The 25,268-nt window shown below is 42.8% G+C and overlaps 1 protein-coding gene across 11 annotated transcripts in view; it reads left to right on the top strand.

Moving 5' to 3' along the window:
* NEDD4L (NEDD4 like E3 ubiquitin protein ligase) overlaps window positions 1–25,268 on the top strand; it is a 342,431-nt gene that overhangs the window by 194,218 nt on the left and 122,945 nt on the right. For 8 of the 11 annotated variants that reach the window (XM_029220881.1, XM_029220925.1, XM_029220917.1 and 5 more), the window contains 2 exons: window positions 586–624; window positions 3,081–3,134. In XM_029220881.1, coding sequence (XP_029076714.1) covers window positions 586–624; window positions 3,081–3,134 — 93 coding nt within the window. Of the gene's footprint in view, window positions 1–585; window positions 625–3,080; window positions 3,135–5,497; window positions 8,041–25,268 lie in introns of those variants that run through there. The other 3 variants (XM_029220866.1, XM_029220862.1, XM_029220856.1) reach the window with 2 other exon arrangements.

The following is a 25,268-nucleotide window of genomic DNA, read 5'->3' as shown; positions in this document are numbered from 1 at the left end:
TTTTAAACCTGGGTATTTGGGGGAAAAGAGTTCACTTTTGGTTTATAACTGGCAGAGTTTTTTCATGTTATATAATCTGATCATCAATATTGTTCTTTATAAAATAGTCTTCAGATTTCAGTTTTTGTATAAATAGTGAACACTGTCACCCTCCTGCCACCTGCTTCTTTGCTCTCCAAGACAGATTTGTAGCAGGTTGAGGGAAATAAGCAAAGTTCATTTCCTTCTTGATAGAATAATCATATCAGTGTTAATTTCTTGAAGAATATCTTTGTTTTCACGATGATGGCTCTTTGTTAGGTCCCTGACGTTATTCCTTCTGGTTGATAGCATGAAATTTATGGTTTCTTACCTGTGAATCATCTGTTTCATAAATACATCCCATCCCCATCTAGTTTGATTGATAGAATAGTCTCAGATAATTGACTAAATGCTTCCTCTGTTGCCATTTTGAAAATCTCTTAGCTGTGTTTTTAGTGGGGGGGGGAAGAAAAAGTTTAAGCAACTGTGTGGACTGCATTGTACTAGTAACTGTTAATGTTTCAAAAGACTGTAAAATAAATTACAAGATGATTTTTCTTCCAGACGCTGAACCCAAAGTGGAATGAAGAATTTTATTTTAGAGTAAGTTTTTCTTTTTTTGGGGGGGGTAATAATTGTTATTGATAACTAGATTGATACATTATCACAACAGACTCACATTGAGTGACGTCTGTTAAATTTTTATTATGAAATTCCTTTTAAGAGGAGAAATGGTTGGGTAGCTTCCCAATGTGCCCCAAATTTTCAAAGACTGTGACTAGTGGTAACAAAATCTGGACTTGTTTCATTTTGGGATGTTTGAGGGAAACAAAAAGAAAGTCATCCAAATACCATATTTTAGCTTTTCTATGCAAGTTTTTCTTTAAAAAAAAATTAGGTAAAATATAATCAAAACAAGAGCTTATTTATTTCTATGAGACACGAACCCAGTAGAAGCAACATGATTAAAAAGAAGCCTAAAGGTTGCCAGTCGTGTTCCAATTAGGAAAGAAAATTTTTACAATTCAGAGATTCAGTGTGAGTTTGTGTGTAATATAAAACTACTTCTGGAGTTTAAATATCACCAAATTAGGTAGATTTCCTCAACCTTTTGTATTTAATATCTAGAAGAGCTATGTGTAGAAAGACTGAATTCTGTGAATTAATGGCGACTACTATTCAGTGAATTTTTGCAGTTGCTTTTTTTTTGTACTGAAATTTTGAAAATATTAAGCTGCTCAGGTATTTAATGGAAAAGAGGGTTTTTTCCTCTTCAGGATGAATTATTTTTTATCATCTGTATAGTTGTGATATTAAAAACTACTCTACTTCCAGAAATGCTCTAAGTAAGATCTTCTGATTCGTGTAGCTTCCCAAAGAACAATATTACCATTAGACTCGTTATAATTGGTCCTGATTTCTTCCTTTCAATCACAATGGTATTTTATGTGCTCCGAACTTAGATCGCTATATACGACATCTGTTTTCTATTATGTTCAGAGCTAAAATATGGCATGGATATTTTAATACTTGGTGAGATCCTATGTGTAGCCTCTACCAGATGTATTTTAAATTACTTCATGAAGGGCTGAAAAAGTAATGGGGGCAGATAGATATTATTGGCCCGTAGCTAACTCTCAGATACAGCTTTCCACTTGTAATACTCCAAATTACTTAGACTTCTTTCAGTTTAACACCTTGGCTGCATTTCTGTAAATTTTAGTACATCCAAGGTTTTTTTCAACTTATATAAGCTCTAAATATATGTAAACTCTATTTTTTGGGGGGAGGTCATTTAAAAAAACATTTTTGTTGTATTCATTGCACAAATCTTTATTGAGTGCTTACTGTATGCCAGCTTCTGCAACAGCCTGTGGATGCACTGGTCAGCAGTACAACCCTTCACTGAGCTTTCAAACAGACACTAAGCCCCCTGCCCACCTGCCTGCTCCATCACTAGGCTAAGAGCAAGCCAAGGGGTCAGAAGCACAAGTCGTGTTCTCTGTACCATCAAATGTTATTTCATTCCCTTCTCCCTCCCTCTACTTAGTGATGGTGGACCTGGGTCCTACCACTTACATCCTTTCCAACCCTGGAGAAAGCCCCCCCCCCCCCAAGGACTCACACTCCCCACAGGCTCCTGGAGAGAGGAATCCTCACTTGGTAAGGTTGTTTTCCAGGATTTACGTACAATGATAGAAATGAGAACACTTCCCACCATGTCCCACACATGGTTGGTCCTTAACTAAATGATATTGAATACTTGAGTCCGAAGGATGATTTCTGCTATTTCAGTGAGGTTTGGGTAAAGAGACAGAAAGAAGCAAAAAGACATCGAAAGCCCAGTAGCTCTGACATTGACCCCACAGTTGCTGGAAGAGGGGCCATCTTTTATTTCTTTGTCTCTCTAATGGCTCGAACCATGGGCTCTGGAGACGCACAGGCCAGACCTGGTGGGGCTCCTGGTTGCCCTGCATAACCAGCTCCTGGGCAAGTTACTTTCCCCTGCTGGGCTCAGCTCCTCATTTGTAAAATTGGGGTGACAGTTATACATCATAGGGCTGCTTTGAGAATAAACGAGATCATGTGGTTTTGATATTTAATAAAGGAGATAGTGCCTAAAAAGTACTCGTACAATGGTAAAGGGCCAGTTTTTACTATTTTCTTCATTATTTTTTAATCATTGCTTTTATTATTAGGCCTAAGAAATTTCCTCAGGCGTAGACCTTTGCGAGGATGTAGCCTTTGGTGTACAGGCACGAGGATGCCTTTTTAGGGGAGATTTAGCAACTGTTAAAAACTACTTAGAATTATCCTTTCTTATGTTAGAAAAGCAGCTTAAAATTAAGCGTTTTATTCTTCTGATATGTCTAAATATTAGGCATAGAATAATAATAGAAATCAATAATAGAAAACTTGATTTAGTTGATGAAAGAGCAGGTTAATTGTTTATATTATTGATTTGGGTGTGTTATAAAGCATTTTATTCTTTCCGTCTCTTATTTCATTCCTTGAATTATTTCTGCCCATTTAAAAAATATTATTTCTGTCCCTCATAGGTAAACCCATCTAATCACAGACTCTTGTTTGAAGTATTTGATGAAAACAGACTGGTAAGTGGGTCCCAATTTTTAATTTTTGCTTCATTTTTTCAAAACCTGAATTTTTAGAGCAGCATCTTTTAAAAACCTGTATTTATGTTGTACTTCTGCCAGTATACATGTCCCTCAATAAGACCATTTTTGTCCCATTACTAATTTAATGTTCATAATTCAAACATTTTTATATGGGTAGGACAATTAATTTGTGTATGTGTATGTTTGTATCGTAGTTAATATTTGTGAAAGTCACACTGGTGATTTATCAAACCATGTATTTATGCTCTTCTCCTGGGGATACAAACGATAGGCAAATCTGTCGCCACCATTACTCACGTAAATGAACCTTTCAGGGTTTTTATGTATAAGCCAGACCATGTGACTGTGACATGTTCAATAATGAATCTCTCTGGGAAAACAAAAATCTAATTAACAGTATATAGCAAAAAGTGAATCTATATTTAGGAGGTAAAATTAAGCTGTTTTTTAAAAGTGGTACTTTCTCGAGGGAAATTCATAGATAGTAACTTCAAAGAACCAGAAATATGCCTGAGGCATAAAACTGGTACATACATTTTATATAGGTTGATAGGTAAGTAGGTATACATATGTGTATGTATGTAACTGATACAACTTACATTTCATTTTAGAAATGGAGTTTCAGAAGCAAATCTGGCTTAAAGCACTTTGCCAGATTTAACTCCCTAGAATGTATACATCAAATACCTATGAGCCAAGTGTTCCAACTATGAAAATGAATATTATTATGATATGTATAATGTTTTAAGGTACTCTCAGAAGTGGTATTATAACTCAGTGGAGTCAGTTGTACTCAAGTTTGCTTTCCCTGAAACTTATGTACAGTCGTCCCTCAGTATCCATGGGGGGATTGGTTCCAGGACCCCTGCAGATACCAAAATCCAAGGATGCTGAAGTCTCTAATATAAAATGGCGAAATATTTGCATGTAACCTAAACACATTCTCCTGCATACTTGAAATTTATCTCTAGATTACTTACGATATGCAATACAATGTAAATGCTGTGGAAATAGTTGCCTGTATGAGGCAAATTCAAGCTTTGCTTTTTGGAACTTGCTGGAATTTTTTTCCCCTGACTATTTCTGATTCGAGTTGGTTGAATCCATGAGTGCGGAACCCACAGATACGGAGGGTCCAACCGTATATTATTTGCTTAAAAGAAATGTTCTTATGGACCCTTGTTTCTGCAGAATTCAACTGAAACTTACAAGTTTTTGAATAGCTTGAGTTTAATAGAATATTTGGTCTGGAGGAACCTTATAACGTTAACTCATTTAATTCTCTGTCCTTGCAAATGAAGAAAGGGAACTGAGGTCTAGAGCCCTGACGTAATTATGTAACTGCTGGTCTCCTGAGTCTCAGGCCAGTGGTGGTGAACAGCCAGGCCTTTAACCCTTAGGGGACTTGGGAGCATATTTGATCTCCTATGCCTTGTGTTACTCTCCAAATCAGAAAGCCAACAGATGCTGGCCCACCATCCTGATAGCTTTTCTATTAAAATATATGGATTCTCGGTGGTTGCATTGAACTGGACGTTTTGTACCTTAGGTGATGCTTAGTAGTACTGAGTAGCTAAAATCACTTTTGCTTTGTGTATGCAGTTATTTTCTTGTTAAATCGAATAAGAAATTCTGCTTGAGGGTGCAGTTCTTAGCACTCCATCTTTCATCCTGCAAACACTGAATTCAGCAGTGTTCAGCAGAGTAACAGTAAGTCCCTGGAGACATAGATGCAGCCACGAGACTAATCCTTACTCTCTCATTTATTGAGCATAATAACACTTCAAGGTGAAGAAATGGTCAACCTTGAGGAAGAATTGCCTCTTGTCAGATGGGCTTTAACTCATTATTTTTCTGATATTAAAGGAAATTCACTGTAAAAATTTTGTTTTCCAATATCTAAAAGAATGACTGTTGTTGAGATGACCTTGCCATGAGCCCTAAACTATACTTCCAAGCCCAAGAGGGCTTTGAATGAACGCAGAGCTCTAAGAAATCCCATTTGAATACAAACTTTATCTGAACAGTGGTGTTTTATGTACCTAGCTTTGCCCCAGGCCATCTGCAGTGTTGTTACTATGAAGTGAATGCTGCTGGCAGTGGTTTTTTCTTTGTTGGCTATTAACCCAGCTAAGACTATCCGTGACCATAGTTGACTGTAGTGGTGCTAGGCGGTTTTCGCATTAAACAAACTGGCTTCCACTTCTCTCATAGAGATCATTTTTGGCATTTAAAACACATGCCTTTAGAAAACAGATTTGGATGTATGTAAACACAGGTTAATGCTCCACACCCTGGACTCCAGAGCTGTTGACACAGTCATGCTTTGCGGATTTTAAAATAAACTTTTTGTCACTCTTTGCAGCTTGGTATTCCACCCCCCGCACCCTATTTTTTACTCCCTCCTAAATAAACCTCTTTGTTGAATAACTGATGTTTCTGGATCATGGAAAAGAGTATGTTTAAAACACACAGAATATATTCCAAGTTAGCTACAAATCCGATGACAGCTTTTTGAACGTGGACTTTCACTCTTATTGCTTAGGTCCTTTTTGGCCCTTCAAAAACAGCAAGATTCTATGTTTGTATCCCAACTGGGGTGATAATGCTGACTTCTTACCGGAAAACAGTCAGCTCCAGGCAGCCTTTCTTCTGCATGGTATTTAAGTTAATTTATTACCGAAACCACATGCCCACCCTTCTTCAACTTTCCTTCCCCTTTTTTTCGGGGGGGGGGGGGTGCGGTGGTGGCACAAGGGTGGTTGTTTTTTCTCCTGTCTGGCATAGGGGAGAGAATGTTTTCTCCAGCTGAGCTCCTTTCCTCTGGTACCGCCATGTCTGAGAATCATATTATGTATGAGATTGCGTCTCCCCCCCAATCTTTTAAATGAAAAATGCTGTAGTAGCCAGAGGCAGACCTTAACTGGCAGTGTTGTAAGTTGTACCCCCCTCCATTTAGCTGTTTTGTTACTTGTAGATCATGGTCTAATTATTTCATGTTAAAGGGACACTCATCCTGTGGGGTGTGTGATCGTATTTATAGTACATTTTATTAGTTTGCATTCCATCATGGTAGTGTGGTGACATCATAAATAACAGGGGAGCATAACATCCGATTGCTCGTGAAAGAGTCTTCCAGCGGCCATGGCATTTTTACTTGTCATTATCTGGTTCGGTGGGAAAGGTGGTGGGGAAGTGGGCGGATATACTGCGTGTGCTTCTGTGTCGGATGCCGGGTTTCTCTCACATTGGTTAGAGAGAGTCGCGGTGCCCTGCTTGGTTCGGAAAGAACTGCCCGGTGAGCGCCGTGCGGTTAGATTTATAGCAGCATGGCTTGGAGTGTGTTTGCTGCCTTGGTCAGCTGTGAGAGCTCCCTGCTGGGGCCGCTCCTGTCTGATGGAAAAGCAGCAGCTGGGAAGGTGCTGTTTCAGGCTCTTGCCGTTTAAAAAAAAAAAAAAAAAAAATGAGAGCGAGAGGGGGGATAACTCCACTAAGTCCACAAGCTGGCATTGGAGGGGGAGACCGCAGTCATGTGGTTCTGGCCATCCTACCCTCTGTCACAGTGTGGATGAGAGCTTTTTGCTCTTATCCAATCATGCCTGGAATGCCGCTTGCCACTTGGGTTATTTCTGCTATCTGTCGCTCTTGGTGCTGCAGTGCTAACGGTTTGGCAGATGGGACACTTTTTCTTGGAGTTTGTGACTTTGGTTTTTGACTTCTGGCAGCACCAGGCTTCTTGTTGACGCTCGTCCTCTCCCTCCCTGGCCCTCTGGGCACCATGGCCCATCGGCTTCGGTTTCATTTTGGCTCAGGTCGCAGCAACACAGCCCCCGAATCAGAGATTCTAGACCAGGAGAGAGAAGACGACTTTTTCATGGCATTCCACACGCTCCCGCGGCGGAGCGGCCCTCACCCCTTCACCCCGAATGGAGCAGAGGACGGCGGAGGCGGCCTGCAGGGAGGCATGGGCGCACTCAAGCGCAGCACGTCCATGTTCATCCCACAGCTCCTGAGCCCCTTCGACGCGCGGCCCACCCGGAGCTCATCTGTGCAGATCTCGCTGCAGCGCAAGGCGGCCGACGGGGCCCCTGACGGGTGCGGGCCGCCCGAGGCCCCGGACGGCGACGCGGGCTCGGTGCCTCGGGGCGGCTGTCCGGAGCCCGAGAGTCCCGAGAGCTCCCCTCCCAGAGCGGCAAGGGCTCTGGGCCCGCAGGTCAATGGTATGTGTGGCCGCCAAGTGCCGGGCCCTGTAGCCCCCGACGGCCTCAAGGAGGCCGAGCCCTTGGCCGTCGGGGGCCGGGAGGGCGGCGGCGGGCTCCGCATCCAGCACCGCGCCTCCAGTGCAGACGTGCGACAGGTGAGGCTGACGCCCTTCGGGGCCGACGGCCAGAGCGGCCCATCGGCGCCGGAGCCCAGGCGCTGGTCCCTGCAGCATGTTCCAGATGCTTCTGGAAGTTCCGGGAAGCGGTGCTTTGTCTTCCAGTTGCAGCAGCCGCAAGCCGGCGCCCCAGGGCTGGCCGGTGACTTCAACTTCGGGTTCACTGGCACCAAGGGGGACAGGTTGGTGAGGTATCCCCGCATTCGTCTGGAGAGGAGCACTTCGTACCCCACGCAGCCCCGGGCCGAGCATGGGAGCCCCACGGAAGAGCGCGGCCACCCGGAGACGCCATCTCGGGGCCGCAGGGTGGCTCCCGAAATCCACAGGACCAACTCCGTGGAAAGGACGCCACAGGGTCAGGGCTGCACGTTCAAGATCAGGCAAGATCAAAATGCGGGGCAACAGCATTTCAGAATTCTTGTGACTCGGGGGCCAGAGGAAGCCCCTCTGAGTCCCGAGGAGAATAACGCTGCCAGCCCTGGTTCCACGGGAGCCTGCGCCTCGGTAAGTGAGCGCGCGTTTCCATGTGCCGGCCGGTCGGTAGGGACTGATTCAAGCCCAGCAAGCTTATTCTCCAGTGTAATTAAAATAAGCTCCATCCTCCTCCCTCCTGGGAGTTTCCCTGTTTCGGGTCAGTGTAACTTAATGTTTGGCCGGCTTCTGGGACCATGATTTGTGGTCCAGCCTTTGGTAGAGGTCCATGAAACTAATTAGCGTTTTAGCAAATATCCTCAAAGTCGAAAAACTCTGTTTTGAAAAATCCAGACAACCCCTTCCCCCCTTTCATCCCTTCTGAATAAAAGAATTTTTTAAATGTATTACTTTTAAATTAATCTGCAGTGCCCCAACGTGTTGACGTTGGAAATGCATTTAAAAACTGCTTGCAGATACAGCCTGTGACAACACACGCCTTTAAAAAATAATCAGTTCTAATGAAGGTGAGAGAATCTCACGCTAAACTTGTCTAGTTTCTTAATAATTGAGTGTTATGTCAAGTTGGACCAGTTCTTCCTAATGGCCTTTAGCTGTAGAGGGCCAGCCCTTGTTATATAATGTATTGTCTTTGGTTTTTTGTCCCATTAAGTAATACTGAACAAGCATAGTCACACTCGTGGGACAGGAGGAAATGTGTTTTTGAAGCAGATTGGCTTATGGGCCAAGGCAAGGCGAAACTGATTGGGGACTTGTTAATGGTCAGATTGCACAGCCCTGCAATTTAACACGGCCCACTTGAGTGTCTAAGCTGGACTGCTGTATATAGAATAGTAAGTGCCCTGCCTCCAGCTGTGGAAACAGACGCCCTGCAACAGATTTTGGCCTTTATTGCTCCTGTGTTCTTGCTGTCTCCCTTTCAGTGAAATGGAGCACAGAAAGACAGCTGCTAACTCCAGCACGGCAAATGATGACTGCAGCTTTCATCGTTTGTCGTGGGATGAAAAGTTTCATCAGTTAGCTTTCTTTTACTAGTAGTCACTAGCCATTGAGTGCTTTTTTTTTAAAGGACAAGCTCCTTACATTTTGAATTGGATTTTTTTCCTTGAATTTCCTGTGATTGCTGGTTTTGAGGATACAACAATGAAATGTCTAGGAGACTTTTTGTTTGGGTTTCAGTTGTGAATGGTGACTTTCCAAAGTGGATGACTGAGTATGACTGTGGAATCGTATCGCCTTTTGTGTTGAGAAATACTTTGCGCCACTTGAGTAAGTTTTATCACTGCTCCATCATTGGTTTTCACCATTTTGAAAGCGTAATCAGGAGCTAAATGCAAATATTATATTTTTCTTGGTGTTATGTAACTGTTCCTTCTTCTTTTCTCTTCTATAAACCCTTTTATTATCTCTAGCCCTTCTATTAGGAAATATCTGAGCACGTTGTCTTGGGCTGAACCAATACCGTTTTTATACAGTGGTACAAATTTCAATAAAATTTTGATAATAGCTTCTATCCTTCAACTCAAGAAAGTACCATCACAACAGGTGTAGGCTTCAGTGGGCAGCACAGTTCCATGCTGAATTTGGACCACCTACCACATGAAGAGTGACGAAATGCATTTCCTAAAGTTTTGACAACTGTTCAGTTATCAGAATTTAAATCGTTTTGCGGTTAGATGTTGAGGACAAACGCGTTTATATAATTCCAGTCTCATTTGGCTTGAAGTTTCTCATGAGATTAAAAAACAAATAGAACATACCAATTTACACGCAAGGACCATTCTAACTTGCAAGGGCTATTAGAGTGGAAAATAAATTTCTTCGAATTTGGAAATGCAAGTTCTAGAATAAAGAGCTTTTCTTCGAAAGTAAGTTCCATTTGTGCACAGTAGTTTTTATTTTCATATTTGTATTTTTGTACACTTACAGAAATTTGTAAATGGTTGGTAGGAAGCTGGTTTTCTTTTAAGAGAAAACTTGTTTCTTCAAGAAGCAAAAACAAAACTTGTCTCATAACAAAACCGTCTGTTCCATTCCACACTTTGTACGTGTTTCATATGGGCAGGGGTGGTAAGTGTAGACAGCAGCTGCCACAGCCTTATTTATCTTGAGGGAAAACATTCACTTGGGCGTCTACAGTCTGGCTGCCACCAAGCTTTTCTCTGACGTTTCAAATATCTGTTGCTTTGTACAGAAGGGCATTTCGTTATTAGTTTACGTGAAAAATCGATTACAGTCTGGTTTTTGACTGTTGTCAAAAATCTTTCTCGGAGAAAACCGTTCAAGATTCTTTTTGCGAATGTGTTCATATGTCATGATCTATGCCTTAGACTTTATTACAAGGTTACCTTGTTGAGAAATTTTCTCTGTCTGTGCCTCCCAAACATCCTGTCGTGACTGTCGCGAATAAATCTAAAATGCAACGTGATTCTAAAAAATGCTGATCAGATTCCTGGGACCCCATGTGATCATTGATTTTCTACCTGGTCTGACACCTCTGTAAAGTAGAATTGCTTTTTAGAGTTATAGTTATAATCAGCTGTAATATTTCAGAATTCTTACAACTCATGAGTTCAGTTTGTAGCATTTTAGTGGTCATTTACGAATAATTTAGTTATTTTCTTAAATTAGTTTTTTGGGTTCCTTGGTTTGGTTATGAGCTTCTTAACTGCATGACAGTTATTTTGAGGAAGTGGGATCACTGTTTACCAGGCGTTTGTGTCCCCTTTCACCATGCTGTCATGCCGGTTTTCTAATCCCACGTTACACTGGGTCCTTGGAAAGTTTCTGGGACTATCTCAGTTTCTTGCTGATACAAAATTCACAATGTAAACAGAGTTAGAAGGGCCCACGGCGGGGGCAAAAAACACGTATTCTGACACCCACTACATACACTACAGGGAAGGAGTGTGCCTTCTTTCCTTCGTCCCAGGTTCTCTGAATTTTCCTCGTGCCCTCTCCATGGACTTACACTTCCCAGAAGTAGCATGGTAGTCTTCTGTGATTAAAAATCCATTTCACTGAACGACAAAGGAATACCCAAACTATTTTTGTTTGGGGGGGAATTTTAGTTTGAATCTCTTTCAGAGAAGGTGATTTGACTATACAGAACAATTTGGAAATTAGTATTAGTTGTTGTCTCTTTTTTACCTTAAAAAATAACTCTAGGAAAATATGTATAAACCACCCCTTTATTTAAAAGCACCATCACAACAATGCGGTGGATAAAAAAAGCTAGTATCCCTTTCATTGACTTGGCCTCTGATTGGATTCTGTAAACTTTTTCTTCTTGGCTATCTCTCTTAATGTGGTTCTGTACGGGCACATTCCAATATTCTGGAACTTGAAATTTCAACTTAGATGTTTTGAAAAGTGTAGGTGATGACATCAGTAGGTTTGTATACACACAAACACATAGGGCTTGCAGGTGACAACTCCCAACCATCACGTGAAGTAGTGTTACTTTACTGTTTCCAACCAAGGTATGTGATACTATCATTCGGTGTGATAACTCATGACAGTATCACATTCTATCATTTTGCGTATATACAGAATAGGAATTTAAAAAATATGTGTATCTTTGCACAGTTCAGAAGCCTGTGTAGCCAAAATGCAGTTTAATGCGTTCTGTGATGTGACGTCTTAATGCTGAGAATTTTGGAGATGGCCACTCCATTTGGTGCCTTGGGGCACTGGCCTAATGGACTGCACTGTGCAGATTCCTGACGTGTCCCGGGGGAGTTGAGACTCCCTCTCTGTGTGTTCTCTCTCGTCAGTGAAAGAGGAGGCTAAAAACGTCCAACTCACAGGTTTTCCGTGAGGTTTAAATGAGGTGTTATGTTGTTTCTTCCCTTCTTACCCAAGTCTCTGTAATGTACAAATCATTCTCCAAGGAAGGTAATTAGGTTAACTGTGAACAGTCGGGTTTTGATCACAGGGTATTTATTAGACACAAGGCAACATGAATTTAAGGCATACCTGGAAATGTTTACTTCAGTAACGGGCTTTGATCTCCTTTCTGCTGTCATCTCATCTTTCCTGAGTATTTGCCCCTCGGATAATCAGCATCACAGAGCCTTAACATTGCCCTGCGACAATGCGGTCCTTGAAAAGACTTCAATTAATTCGTGAGCTGTGCGTTGTAGAACAGGACCTTTAGTTGTATTTGCGCTATTGAATTTTGAAACTTAAAAATAGTTGTTTCTGCTGGCATTTCAGACACGTTATTTGTTTACCATGCCATTTTGGTTATATATATACACACACACACACATATATATATATATTTTTTCCATGCCATGTTTCCAGTTGTTTACTTTTCCTTCTTATGGGCTGTGGCTTTTGAGCAGCAATCTAATGTTATCTGTACAAAATTTTCACGTTATGTGGTTTACAAATGAGGACAGAATTTGGGAATAGGCCTTATTAGATACTGACTTTTAGAGGGTTTTCATAAATGGTGCAGCTGCTTCTCTTGGCTAAGCTTGGAATCAGAGTTCCCTGGCACTGAAATAAAACTACAGTTTTATAACATGTGCTAATAAGAAAATTGTTATCTCTACATAAAAGTTCACAATACCAGAAGAAATTTACTCCATGTAAGAATTATCTTAAATTTAATAAATCTTGGCTGTCTCTGTATAGTTGATAGTTTAAAATTAATTGAGGCTAATCTAAATGGTAGTCTATAAGCAGATTTTTTAATTAACTGCATATTATTACTGGTGAGATGGATTAATGCCTAAATATACTGACCTTTTTTAACTCCTAATGATACTACCAAGACATTTGCAAAAATGAGGAAAAAGCTGGAAATTCATGGAAGGTGTTGAAACTGTTGATTGAATGCTCGAATACCAGAATATCTAAGTTTCCACTCTAAATGCCAAAAGAAGCTCGGGAAGCCCAATCCAGGATTGGCTGGTGATTATTGAGAGGTTTAGTATCCTGTCTGCGATCATCCAGTTCCCTTGATTCATACCCAGCAGCATAATACTCCATGTCCTACACGAGAGAGTCCACCCGCGATGTAGACCCAGCTCCAGTTTAAAGATGAAAAAGGGCTAAAAGGATAGAGTGTTGAAAATATTAGCTAAAATATGTATTGCAAGAGCTTGATGAGTTTTCTGGGTAGATGGAGATTATGGAAAGATTTTTAGAAATTATCTTGACTCAGTATGCGTCACGGATGTATGATGTTCCCAATGGGTTTTCCTTTTTAAATCTCTTGTTTACTTATTTATTTTTTTGTGCTACAGCTTACTTGGGCAAATGGGGATGCAGAGGGAATATAAGAAAGTAAGTCAGTGAAACAGGTGGCCTGCATTAGTGGGCCCGAATGAAGTTGTCAGTGTCCTGCCTGTTTTGTGCTGTGTCCTGGATTGACACCTCGGTGGTCTCTAGGCATCACCACGTTTTAACAGGAAGTTTAGCTTTCAGGGTGGAGGATGAAGTAGATTGAATTTCAAGAAGGCTGCTTTTTAATCCCTGATCATTTTAGAACCAAGGACTGTTCTGACACTTTTGAATAGAGTGCTTCATGTGAAGGGAGAGGTCATAAAATGAAATCAAAGTAACATAAATTGAGTTGGAAGGGACCCTGCCTGCCTTCTCTGGGTTGACTGTTGTGGCCACACTTAATGTTACAAATACTTTGTATTGGTTCCTTTAGGTGGCTGCCCCAACTACCTATTCTTTGAAAAACTCCGTGTTTATTTTAGTGTTGGGTATTGTTCCCTGTACTTGGTAAGCAGAAAGTGAGGAAATTCCTCCGGGGAGGACAAGAGCAGTGCTTCCCCAAGCAAATCTGCCTTTCCGAATTTACACAGCCTTCTTTTGGGACTTAATTTGGGACTTAATTTTTATAGATCAAGGTAAGTCAGGTGGCATTTACTTTCCTCATGTAATAACTCTGAGGAATCTGCTTTCAATCCGTCCTCTTTTCTTATGTTGTTTACCTCTTTCTTGGGGGCTGGGATGGGGTAGGGAACGTTATCGTTCCGTATTTGATGATTCAAATAGTTTGATAGATTTACAGTTTCTCTTTCCTACTCTGTGGGTCAATCCAGAACAGACAGACTTTTAAAATATATTTAATGACCCACATATGTCATAACTCATCCACTTCCTTGAGAGACTTTTTAAAGCTTCATAATCATACTTGTTGAGGTTTTTTTTTTTTTTCATTTTCTTTTAAAATACACGACTGGGTATTTGACTCTTCAAGGAGGACAAAAAAGCTGCTGTGGTCCAATTGAGTTGAATAGAAGAGTTGAGGTGGAAAAGAAATACTGAAACACGTATACTAAGCTCCAACCAGAGAACCTAGTGCTTCTTCAAAGCGGGGAGTTTTTCAGGCCGGGAGTTCTGCTGTAGGACTGACAGCTTTCTTTAACTTTCCTAAGGAGTTAGGCTGAGTTAAGCACTGCGTGCTAACAGCCTATATTCTCTCTCTCATGAGTAAAAGTGCCCTAAGCTTAGTATGTATTCATTATGTACTTACCAGTTATGCTTTTCCACTTAAAAAAAGAGATACTAAATTGTAGTATAACTTTAAACATTTTAATGCAATTTTAATATTTAAGTTTATTTAATCTCTTATCATAGTAGAAACTGTTTTTTTAAATCCTGATGTAATATTCTACACATTAGCATATATTGTGAGGATGCCCAGATGTTGCAGCAAAGGACAAAGCAATGAAAATAGTTTTATATAAGCACAGCCAGCCTGCCTAAGGGCCTGCCTGCACCCTAGGGTGAAATTATACTAGCAAGAGATGCTCCTGTGTTCTGCAGTATGGCACTCTTCTCCAACGAATGTATGCAGGAGCCATTTTTTATTTTACATTCATAAACTTAGAGCTGTGAGTTTCCTTAGGAATTATGTAGCCCAATTCCTTCCCAGTTTAAAGATGAGGAAACGGAGGGCATTATTTTCACACTTACAGAGAATATTCTTTTTATCTCACAAGTGTGCAATAATTATTTTTGAATATACAGCATGTGAAGCGCTGTCAGCAGCCTGTCACCCGCTGCCTTTGCTGGGTGTCAGCACTGTTCTCGTGAAATCAATGCTTCTGCTGGATACGCATGCCTCATCTGAGCCGTCGTGTCCACTGAACAGAAAGTTCTATTGATACAAACCAGGTTTCCCAACCTTTTATATTCCAACATTAAGGCATGCTTACACACAGGACAGGATACCATGGGTCATGATGGACAGGAGTGATGTCATGCAAAGGGAAGATTGGAACCGGGTCCGGAAAGATGACTAGGATTTGTCCTAGTGGGTCAGTGGGAGGGACCGTATTTTGAAAGACTGAAGGTAGAAACCACCAGTGATGTGGTTTCTATATTTGCCCAAGAATTTCCTTGATCATGATTAGCAGGTTTCAACCAACTGTTTTTTAATGTGAAATGTGGCTGAGGGATTTGGGGGTATGGTTATTGGCATGAATAATTCCTTTCTTTCGCATCAAATGTGGAGTTGAATGAATTCCTTCCTTGCCTGCCTGCCTGCCTTCCACAGAGCTATTCTTTGAGCACCTGCTGGGAGAGTAGGAGGTCCAGCATGGAGGTGAACGTGGCTAAAATGGGCGCAGTGGGATGGGATGTGTAGGCTTTGAAGCCAGTGGTGATGGAGTGGGTATGGCACGGAGGGAGAAGGCTGCTGTGAGGATGCGAGGCTGGCAGGCAGTGAGCACGGGAGTGATGGACGTGATCCCATTTATATCGTCATGGCCCATGCTGGCTCCTCTACGGGGACTGCAAAGTCGGAGGAGCGAGGTCACAGTAGTCGTAAATGTCACCTTAGAGGGTGGCAGAGCCCGAGCCCTGGCCCTGGCTCTTGTCCCTCCCTGTTCCACACATTTATCCTTCCAGATCCTAGGAACAGTCATCACTTTTCTCAGGAGTTAGTCTAACCTCAATTCTTAGACTGTCAAACCTTAGTACTTAGACTGTCATGTTCATGTTGCAGCGCCTAGGAAATGGGAAGCATTTATTCTCCTTAAGCAAGTGTTATTTCAAGATGCTTTCTGCAGCCTGTGTCACGGCAGGATGTGGGTGGATTTATTTTTGCAGGTTTGCACCAGGGAGTCTGCTTCTGATTTGCAGATTGCATTTATTATAAGGCATATTGTCCACTGATGAATAATGTGTGGGCTACAAAGGAGATATGCAGCTTTTAAAATAGCTCATTTATTCTGCAAGCCTCAGCCTCAGAGACAGGCAGTCCCTTCAGAAGTGGCGTCCGGGAGCAGGGGCTTCTGCGTCTTTTCCCCCGATTCCTGAGGTCATTGGTTTTGCCCTCTGGTTCATCGTGTGTTTCCTTGACGGGCTGAGGCCTTGAAACACGGTCACAGTCTCGGTTCATGGAGAAGACACGAGACGGGGAGAGAATTCTGAAGTCACTGCTAAGGAAATTGATGCTCCTTTGTCTCAGCCACTGTCAATTTCCCTGATAATGTGGATTGAGACAGAGGGAAATACCAGATGTCGTGCTTTGTACTGATGTCCTTCCTGTGGACATCAGAAGGCGGCCACAGCCATTTATCCTCGTTTCTTTGAACTGACCTACTAAGGCCTGTGCAGAGGTTCTGGATTTGGAGAAGCCAGTGGAGTCCTCGGAGAGTGTAAAGTTTCCTTGGAGAGAGCGGGCCTGGGAACGGTCTCTCAACGTTACAACCAGGAAAGGGTCAGGGCAGGACGCGAAGTGGTTCAGAGGTGCCTCCCTTACTAAGTGGAGCCCTGCGATCCGCTGATCTTTGCTCCCAGAACCCTCCCTCCAGATAGTTTTTCCTTTTGAACAGGTTTCTTATTTTGCCGAATATGTTGCAATCTTCTCTCAGTGGCCAGGTGGCCTGTGTTGGAATGCTGGTGTGTGTTGCCAAGCAAAACAGATGCAGGAAGATTTGCCTGAAGTGGGGGGAAGGGGGGGGCAGGGAAGGTCGGTTGTATTGGGGGCAGGGCGGGGCAGGACTAAATGGTGTTTATCTGCAGAATAGAGGGTCTAACACAGGTTTAAAAAGTCATTGCTTCACAACTCTCAAAAATCATCCTAGGTTCCTGCGAGCATTTCCAGGCCTATCGAAGGCCTCTTTTTTATTTCCCACCCTGCATTCAGAATGGGGTTTAAATGGTTCAGTACAGCAGGAAGGATTAAGCCACTGGTTATCAGATTTTTAATTTTATTTTAATGTATTGCTCTTTCTGCTTATTAATTGGTTGACTCTTAATGGAATGGAATCTGCCAGGGATGACGCAGACTGGGTACGGAGAATCTCACTGATTCTGATTGCTCGGCTCATTCAAGGACCCCTTGGCTAGGAGTGGATTGACTGTTCGGGGGAGAGCGGCACCCCAGTAACTCTGACGCGCCGTCGGGGTTGAGAACATCTAGTTTAAGCAGTTAATGCTAGTGACAGCCTAAACCTGGGCTTTGAGTTGGTCAGTAACCCCTGGTGTAAATACTGATTTAGCACGTTTATTCTCACATGTTCTTTCACTTGTGTTTGTTCCTGCGGTGGCTCTTTCTGGAGGTGGGGTGTTCTTCTGTGGCTCAGCCCACAAGGTAAGTTTCCGTGCAAAGGAGGCTGTGCAATACCTATGTTAAGAGCAACAGAGTGTTCCAGTTAGATATTTGCCATGTATATGGAGAAAAACTTCTCTACCAAAATAGCTTAGAAATGAAAGCAATAGTTTCCTCCTCAGTTTCCAACTGCAAGAAGCAAGTGAAAGTGGGATTCTAATTGTAGACCGGCAAGACCGGTCTGTCCTGTTGTATCTTACCTGCAAATATGACTTTTCTCCAGGTAACAAAAGTTATCTTCCTTCTGTAAATATTAACTGAGCGCATTTTTGTGGCTTTTGAAAGCTCCGCTTCTTGAAAGTGTTGACCGGGCGTCAGACTTTCATGAATTTCAGAGAAGTGGTAATAGGTGCACACTTCCCTGTAGTGTTTAAAAGCAGAAGTGCAAAGGACTTTAAAGGTTACCTGGGCCAGTGTCTCATTTTTTTAAACAGGAAAGTGTGTGGCTTGTCCAGAGACACACGGGAAGAGGGTAGCAGAACTTCAGTACCAGGCGGCTTGATGCCGGAACCGCCCTTCTCCCTGCTACACTCCGGCTACGTCTTAAGGGTCTTTTACAAGCGAACTGTCCAGGGGTGGTTCACATGATTCTCTTACTCCTTTTCATGCCTTAAGTAGAACATTCTAAGCATATCTCAGTGGGTTTTTTTTTTTTTTTTTGGACTCACTGTTACCCTCACAGCCATGGATTATTGTATGATCTAGTCATTCTTTATGGAAATGTTTTATTAATGTTGCTATCAGGGCTGAATAAGGTATGTAATACACTTTGCTTCGTCGTTAAAGTTCTCAAGACGTCCATCATCTCTGAGATGGGTTTGCTGCTTATTGTTGATGTCTCATCTCTCTTGCTCGTCAGTTACCACTTCTTAGAGCTGTGAGTATAGCAGCCCGCCTCCCTCTTACCTGCTAAGGACTTAGAAGGTGTTTAGGGACGTTTGTTAGGATTGTTTATGAACTGAGACTAAATGGACTGAGAGTAAGGATTTGAGTCGTTCTTTTTGAATAAAGGGCACGTGGTCTGTCTTTTGTCTTTCTCCCCAATCCCTTTGCCTGTTTTATTCTTCTTTGTCCTTGGAGCATGTCTGGAATCAGATAGAGTATTTTAAGGTTTAAGTTTAAGAATTCAGTGGGATAGAATCTATGCCAGCTGTTTAGCATAGTTCCTGGCACTTAGTGGTTAATCAGTGTTAGGTGTTTTTATTATTATTCCCTCTGAAGAAGATGAAAGTTCTTCACAGATGTTTAAGGATTGGATACCCAGCAAACCTGTCAGCTGAATTTATATCGGCAAACACGTTTGTGGTTCATCTTAATTATTATTGCTGCCTGGGTCTTGTCCTTATTCTTTTAGAGTTAATGAATTTTCTACTGGACTGTATGGAAGAACTATGAAAAAAATCAATAAAAAGTATTCTTAAAAAAAGATTTTATGATTCACTAAACTACCAGGTGTCAGCCAACTTTAGACTTTAAGTTAAAAGGACTTTCAGGGCTCTAGTGGTTTATTTGCCTTTTTTTTTTTTTTTAATTGAAGTGTAGTTAATTTACAGTGTTGTGTTACTTTCTGGTGTATAGCAAAGTGATTTATTCTCTTTTTTAAAGGCCAAGCCAAGATCACTTTATGACAGTGGCTACCTTTCCCCTGGAGGTATTTCTGGAAGAGTTCTTTCTGATTCTCATTAAACCCAGACAGAGTTGTCATAATTTAAAAGTTACCCTTTAGATCTGTAAATTATGAAAACCACATTATAAACCAAAATGTACAGTTGATTACAGATCAGTGGTTTTATCAACAGTTACGTAGTTGCACATATTAACTGTGTTGCTGTTGAGCAGAATAAATATGTAGGAATTGAGTAGTTTCCCTCATTGGTTACCATGTTTGTTTGGTAATAATTAAAATCAGTCTTTATTTTTCTTTTTGTGTATTTTCCACGCTTCACACCGAGTGTGCTTCTCTCTAATCTAATCTGTGAATTTCAGGACTCTATTAATAAGTATGTGTTAAAGAATTAGTTGCTAATTTTGGATGTGCTTGAAATGAGATTGTCAGCAAATTACAACTTCAAACCTAGGACTGTGGTTTGTTATAGATTGGACATCATCCCTGGTGCAGAAGAGAAATTCCAAACGTATGAAAGATACAACAACTTCATTACTTCTGATATTTTTTTCATATATTAGACTTTTCTTATATGCCTTTAAGATACTTAAAGTCTAACATAATATCATGGATAGTTTTTCACCCCAGACATTTTATTCGTGTTAAGGTTTTGCAATGTTAAATTTATTGGAAATTAGAGACTAGAAAACAAATCTTTACTGATGAAATAGTAGCTGTTTATTTACTAAGCCCAAGTCTCTCGGTGACAGCTGTGGAATAAGCTACAGTTCAGTGGTAACGCTGGCAGGAAATTAATATTATTTAATGCAGCCTCCCCTGCTTTAACAAAAAAATAATTAACTCCAGAGCGGTTGTGTGATTTACCTGCTGCTGCTTCCTTTATGAACATGAAGGTCAGCAAGGATAAGTGACCCTTCTGAATTCCTTTAACATTCCAGGTGCTGTTCTAGAGATGCAAGTGTTGAATAAGAGAGACATGGCCACTGCTCTGGGAGGCTTATGTTCTAGCTGCTGTGGTTATTATAAATAGTAAAGAGACACTACTAAGTAGTTATTTCCATAAATATGCCAAAGGACGTAAACAGGAGTCTGAGACAGAGAGAGTAATAGGGAGGCCTCCTTGAAGAAGGGCGATCAGGAGAACCCCCTCTCAAGAGCCAGCTATGACCGAGGCCTGATGTGTGAGGTGTGGGCTGCGTGGATGGAAGGGAGTCCAGGAGGAAGGAACCTTGCGCCCGTGCACACGGAGGTCCTGCATGGGGAAGGGAGTTGGGTGCATTGGAGGAACTAAGGGATCATGATGAGGCTGGAGTGTAGAGAATGAAGGGGGTACTGGCCCAGGGGGAGTCGCAAGACATGCCAGGACCCCTGGTCTTTCACATCAGAGAATATGTCCTGTCTGTAAATCACATGGAGGCACCTTGGTAGATACAAAACTTGAATTAACCCAGCTTCCCTGGAGCCTAGGAAAATAAAGTCGCTATTTTTAAAAGTACAAAGCATCTGATTTTCTAGAGGAAAAACAATCAGCTTCTAATATCACCTTTGAGATTTATGAAGGGTCCCTCCCTCCAGTTGTTCCTCTCACAGATGATAGGAAGGCACCTTTAAAAAAAAATTTTTTTTACTGAAGTATAGTTGATTTGCGGTGTTGTGTTAATTTCTGCCGTACAGCAGAGGGATTCAGTTATACGTGTGTATACATTCTTTTCCCTATTCTTTGCCGTTGTGGCTGATCACAGGATATTGACTATAGTTCCCTGTGCTATACAGCAGGACCTTGTTGTGTATCCATTCTGCATATAATAGTGTGCATCTGCTGACCCCAGCCTCCCACTCCATCCCTCCCCCGCATCCCCCGGAAGGCACTTTTTGTTTCCTTTTCAAAATTCTGTGTCACATATTTTGCCTCTGCTGAGATATAAAGACAGGACAGACAGGAATGTGTGAGGACGTAAAGGTTTCCTTACGTGTCTTTAGATTCCATCTTCACTCTTGAAATGTTTGACAGAGAAGCGTAAGCTGGTTTTGTTTGGTTTTGGTTCATCAGACGCTGTGTGGTCGTTGACAGTTGGGTGTTGCAGACAGGGCTTTGTGACCTCGTAACAAGTTGGGCTAACGTATGTATCCGTTCAGTGAGCTCCTTGCACGGTGCTCTGTTTCAGACCAAAATGGTAGGTAGGCTGTGTGACTTTAAAGCACAGATTTTAGGTCTGGCCCTAAGACCATAGAGATTATATCAGCATATCCTTCTTAGAGTGAACATGGGAAGACAGCGTGGCGGAGCAAGGCTGGCTGCAGATGTTTTCATCCCTCCCCCATCAAGAGGTAGTGTGTAGGGCTTCCCTGGTGGCGCAGTGGTTGAGAAGCCGCCTGCCGATGCAGGGGACGCGGGTTCGTGCCCCGGTCCGGGAAGATCCCACATGCCGCCGAGCGGCTGGGCCTGTGAGCCATGGCCGCTGGGCCTGCGCGCCCGGAGCCTGTGCTCCGCGACGGGAGAGGCCACAACAGTGAGAGGCCCGCGTAATGCAAAAAAAAAAAAAAAGAGGTAGTGTGTATTCCCGTCCCCTTGAATCCAGGCTGGCCCTGTGAATGCGGTGGCAGTGAGGCTGGGGTCCTTCTACATTTAGTCTTTGAAAGCCCTGGCAGCTTTCGCTTCCTGCCTTTGTGGGAGTGTGTGCCTTCAGGATCCGGCTGCCGTGTAAAGAAGCTTCAGTTAGCCACATATAGAAAAGTTCCGGCTTTCTGCCATCCCCACCAGAGTGCCCAACAGGTGAGTGAAGCCTTGGACGTTCCAGCCCCAGTCCCCATCTAAATGGCTCTGGTGGGTTTTAGACCCTAAATTTCAGGGTGGTTTGTTAGCAGTAGATAACCAAAAGAGACAGGGTCCTTACTTAATATTCAGTCGTGGGGAATTTAAACCTTGCTTGTTTGTCAGAGCCGCCTTCTGTAGGTGAGCTCGGCGGGGCGTGGGGTGATGGAGTGCTTGGACAGCTGTTTCCCCGGAAGCTGGAGGAGGGCAGCCTCGCACACGATGGGCAGACCAAATAGCTCAGGGATGCACTTGCTTAGACAGCTGAGAAACAACTGCAGTGGCCCAAAGGAGTGGGGAGAGTGGGTGTTTTGCTATCAGGAATGGAGTTATTCAACTTGAAGGGAAAAAGATGTATAGTTTAAAGAAATCCATCACGTTTCTAGAAGTTGCACTAAGAGAAGCATTCTTAGCCTAGGCCCTGCACCAAGATCCAGTTATTTGTTAAAATCTAGCTTAGGAGGTGGGTGGTGAAGGACTTCTTCCAAGTAATGAAGAATGGTTTAATATAGGATGACAGTCTCAATTTTCTCCCCTCTGAATTGCTGGTGAATTTCAGGGTCCAGAAAAATTTCATTTACCTTGTCCTGTAGGCCCTTGTGGTCATAGCAGTTGCTGAAGTGTTTTTGTTTTTGTTTTTTTCTGTAGCAGGTGCTCACTAAGTGGGATCAATTTAGTTTCCATAGTAATTTGATTCATGTTACATGTAATTTAGCTCAGTTTGCTCTAAAGCAAAATCTGTTGCTATGTTTAAAATCACAACAAATGACGTCTGTTACAAAGCACACCTGCGCACTTTGGTGGATTTTTCTCCGTGTCCTGTGATTAACCACTGCACACAGACGTGTGCCTGCGACCACACACACAAACACACCCTCAGACCAAAAAACAGATTTGACATGCAAAGCATTTCATGGTTCTTGAGTAATTTGAAAAGATACAAAGCCCAAATTAACCATCCCGAGCACGACCGTGTGCAAGTCCTCATTTCGAGGGAAACCACAGCCTGGCAGTCGTGTCAGCCCCTCCCCTTGCCGGGGCCGGGATCACCTACACGTTATGGGGGCTGCTGATGACCGTCAGCGTTTCTGTCACTGCAGCCTCAGCAGCCTTGGGCCACACCCCTCACCCATTCCCTGCCCCAGACTGTGGGGCAGAGGGACCTCATCTCGAGAAGGATGGAACCGGTGAGGACAGGACCTTTATTTATTTATTTATTTTATAAATCTATTTATTTATTTATTTTTGGCTGCGTTGGGTCTTCGTTGTTGCGCGCGGGCCTCACGCTGTGGTGGCTTCTCTTGTCGTGGAGCACGGGCTCGAGGCGCCTGGCTTCGGTAGTTGTGGCACGTGGGCTCAGTAGTTGTGGTGCACAGGCTTAGTTGCTCTGCGACATGTGGGATCTTCCCGGACCAGGGCTCGAACCCGTGTCCCCTGCATTGGCAGGCAGATTCTTAACCACTGTACCACCAGGGAAGCCCTAAGGCCCTTTTTCTGCTGCTGACAGTTTCTGTGACCCCTGGTCATGTCACTTTTCTGAACCCACTTCCTTATTTGTTAAATGACAGTACCTGCATTAGACTTTCTGTGAGGAATAAATGAGGTAACTTTAAGAGCTCTGGCGATGCTAACGTGCTGTACAAATGTGGTTGATTTTATTATTATTAATGATAAAATGCTTACTAGAAAAAATACAAAAAAAAATCTTTTTCCCCCTTAAGATGGCTTGAGAAGGATTTCAGACTTAAGTGATTAAGGAAGGCCCCACGATGTAATGAACAACGTCTTTGGTTTGAACTGTGTATAGGGCTGGGCGCTGGCTGCAGAATTGTTGGAATGTGTTGGGTGTCCACGGTCACCAATTCTGATATCACTGTGCTCAGGCATTTTGCTGGAGTAGACCACGTCCTGCTGTTTATTAAGCATTTCTGTGTAGAGAGAATTGGTTTTTTTTCCCTGGAGAGGATTTATTGCTTAGTGCCAGGCTCCAGGTTGGCTGTACTACCCTCGGCTTTTTGCTTGGCAGACGTGCAGCCAGGTCATAAGGGGGAATTTATGGCAGGTCTGGGTAAGAACACTAGACGAGGAGAAGAAAAGGGACTTGGCTGTTGAAAGGGAAGCATGTTAGCCTTGGCATCTCTGGGCCCACTTTGCCCTGGGGGCTTGGATTTGAGCACTGGATCCTGTGGGTTCCCTCCAGTGGGGGAGGGGAAGGAGCATTAAGAAGGGGAAAGAAAAAATGCTTCAGTGAAAACAGAAGCAATAAATAAAATAGAGGATGGTAATTCTGGCGTGATCCCTGAGGCAGCAGAGAAAGGCAGGCTCTAGGCTGAGTGTCAAGAGCTCGGTTCCTGGGGGTGGGCGCGCTTGGCTGGGGTCGTATACTCTGGGCACATCGGGTTGGTTTGGGAAGCCTGGCAGCAGGGAAGGGAAAGGTTGTTGACCAGGCCTCTTGTTCACGTGGTAGATCTTGAGTTGGGGTTGTGACAGATTGTCCTCCTCCAATAGGTAGTTGCTAGATGTTAATTGCTGGCTAGATCATTGGTTACATTTGCATTTTTGGCTTGTTTCTTGGTGGGTATAAAGGAGATAATTCAAACCTATGGCTTTTAAACTTTGCTCCCAAGGCTGATTCTGAGGTTCTGCAAATGTTCACCTAAATGTCATTTTTATTATTTTTAACTTTTTACAGCTCTGAAAATGTGATCATAAATTCAAACATACAAAATGTGTGAGATAAAATATCTTATCAGGGGGCTTCCATGGTGGCACAGTGGTTGAGAGTCCACCTGCCGATGCAGGGGACACGGGTTCGTGCCCCGGTCCGGAGAGATCCCACATGCCGCGGAGCGGCTGGGCCCGTGAGCCATGGCCGCTGAGCCTGCGCGTCCGGAGCCTGTGCTCTGCAGCGGGAGAGACCACGACAGTGAGAGGCCCGCGTACCGCAATAAAAAAACAAAAAAAACAAAAAACAAATATCTTATCCGTATGTTTTATATTCTGAGATTATGTTCTGTGTGAAATCCATTGGCATATCCTGCTGGCTTATTTTTAACCACTTCTGGATTATTGTTGTATCTTAACTGGTTGAATTGGCTAGGCAGGTTATGGTCAAAAACTTCAGTTTTTATAAGCATCACGGGTGATGCCAATTCAGGTGGTCCATGACCTGCTTTGAGAAACCTTAGGCTGAGAGATGTTGAATGATGCCTCAGTCAGAACTGACAACCTTGGAAATACTTTCTCCCTAGCTTAGTTATTTTCATCTGCAA

This window comes from Monodon monoceros, unplaced genomic scaffold, assembly GCF_005190385.1.
Source record: "Monodon monoceros isolate NGI ecotype Baffin Bay Population unplaced genomic scaffold, NGI_Narwhal_1 Super_Scaffold_1, whole genome shotgun sequence".
Taxonomy (NCBI): domain Eukaryota; kingdom Metazoa; phylum Chordata; class Mammalia; order Artiodactyla; family Monodontidae; genus Monodon; species Monodon monoceros.
Note: the sequence above shows the minus strand (reverse complement) of the source record. Positions and strands in the feature narration are given on the sequence as shown.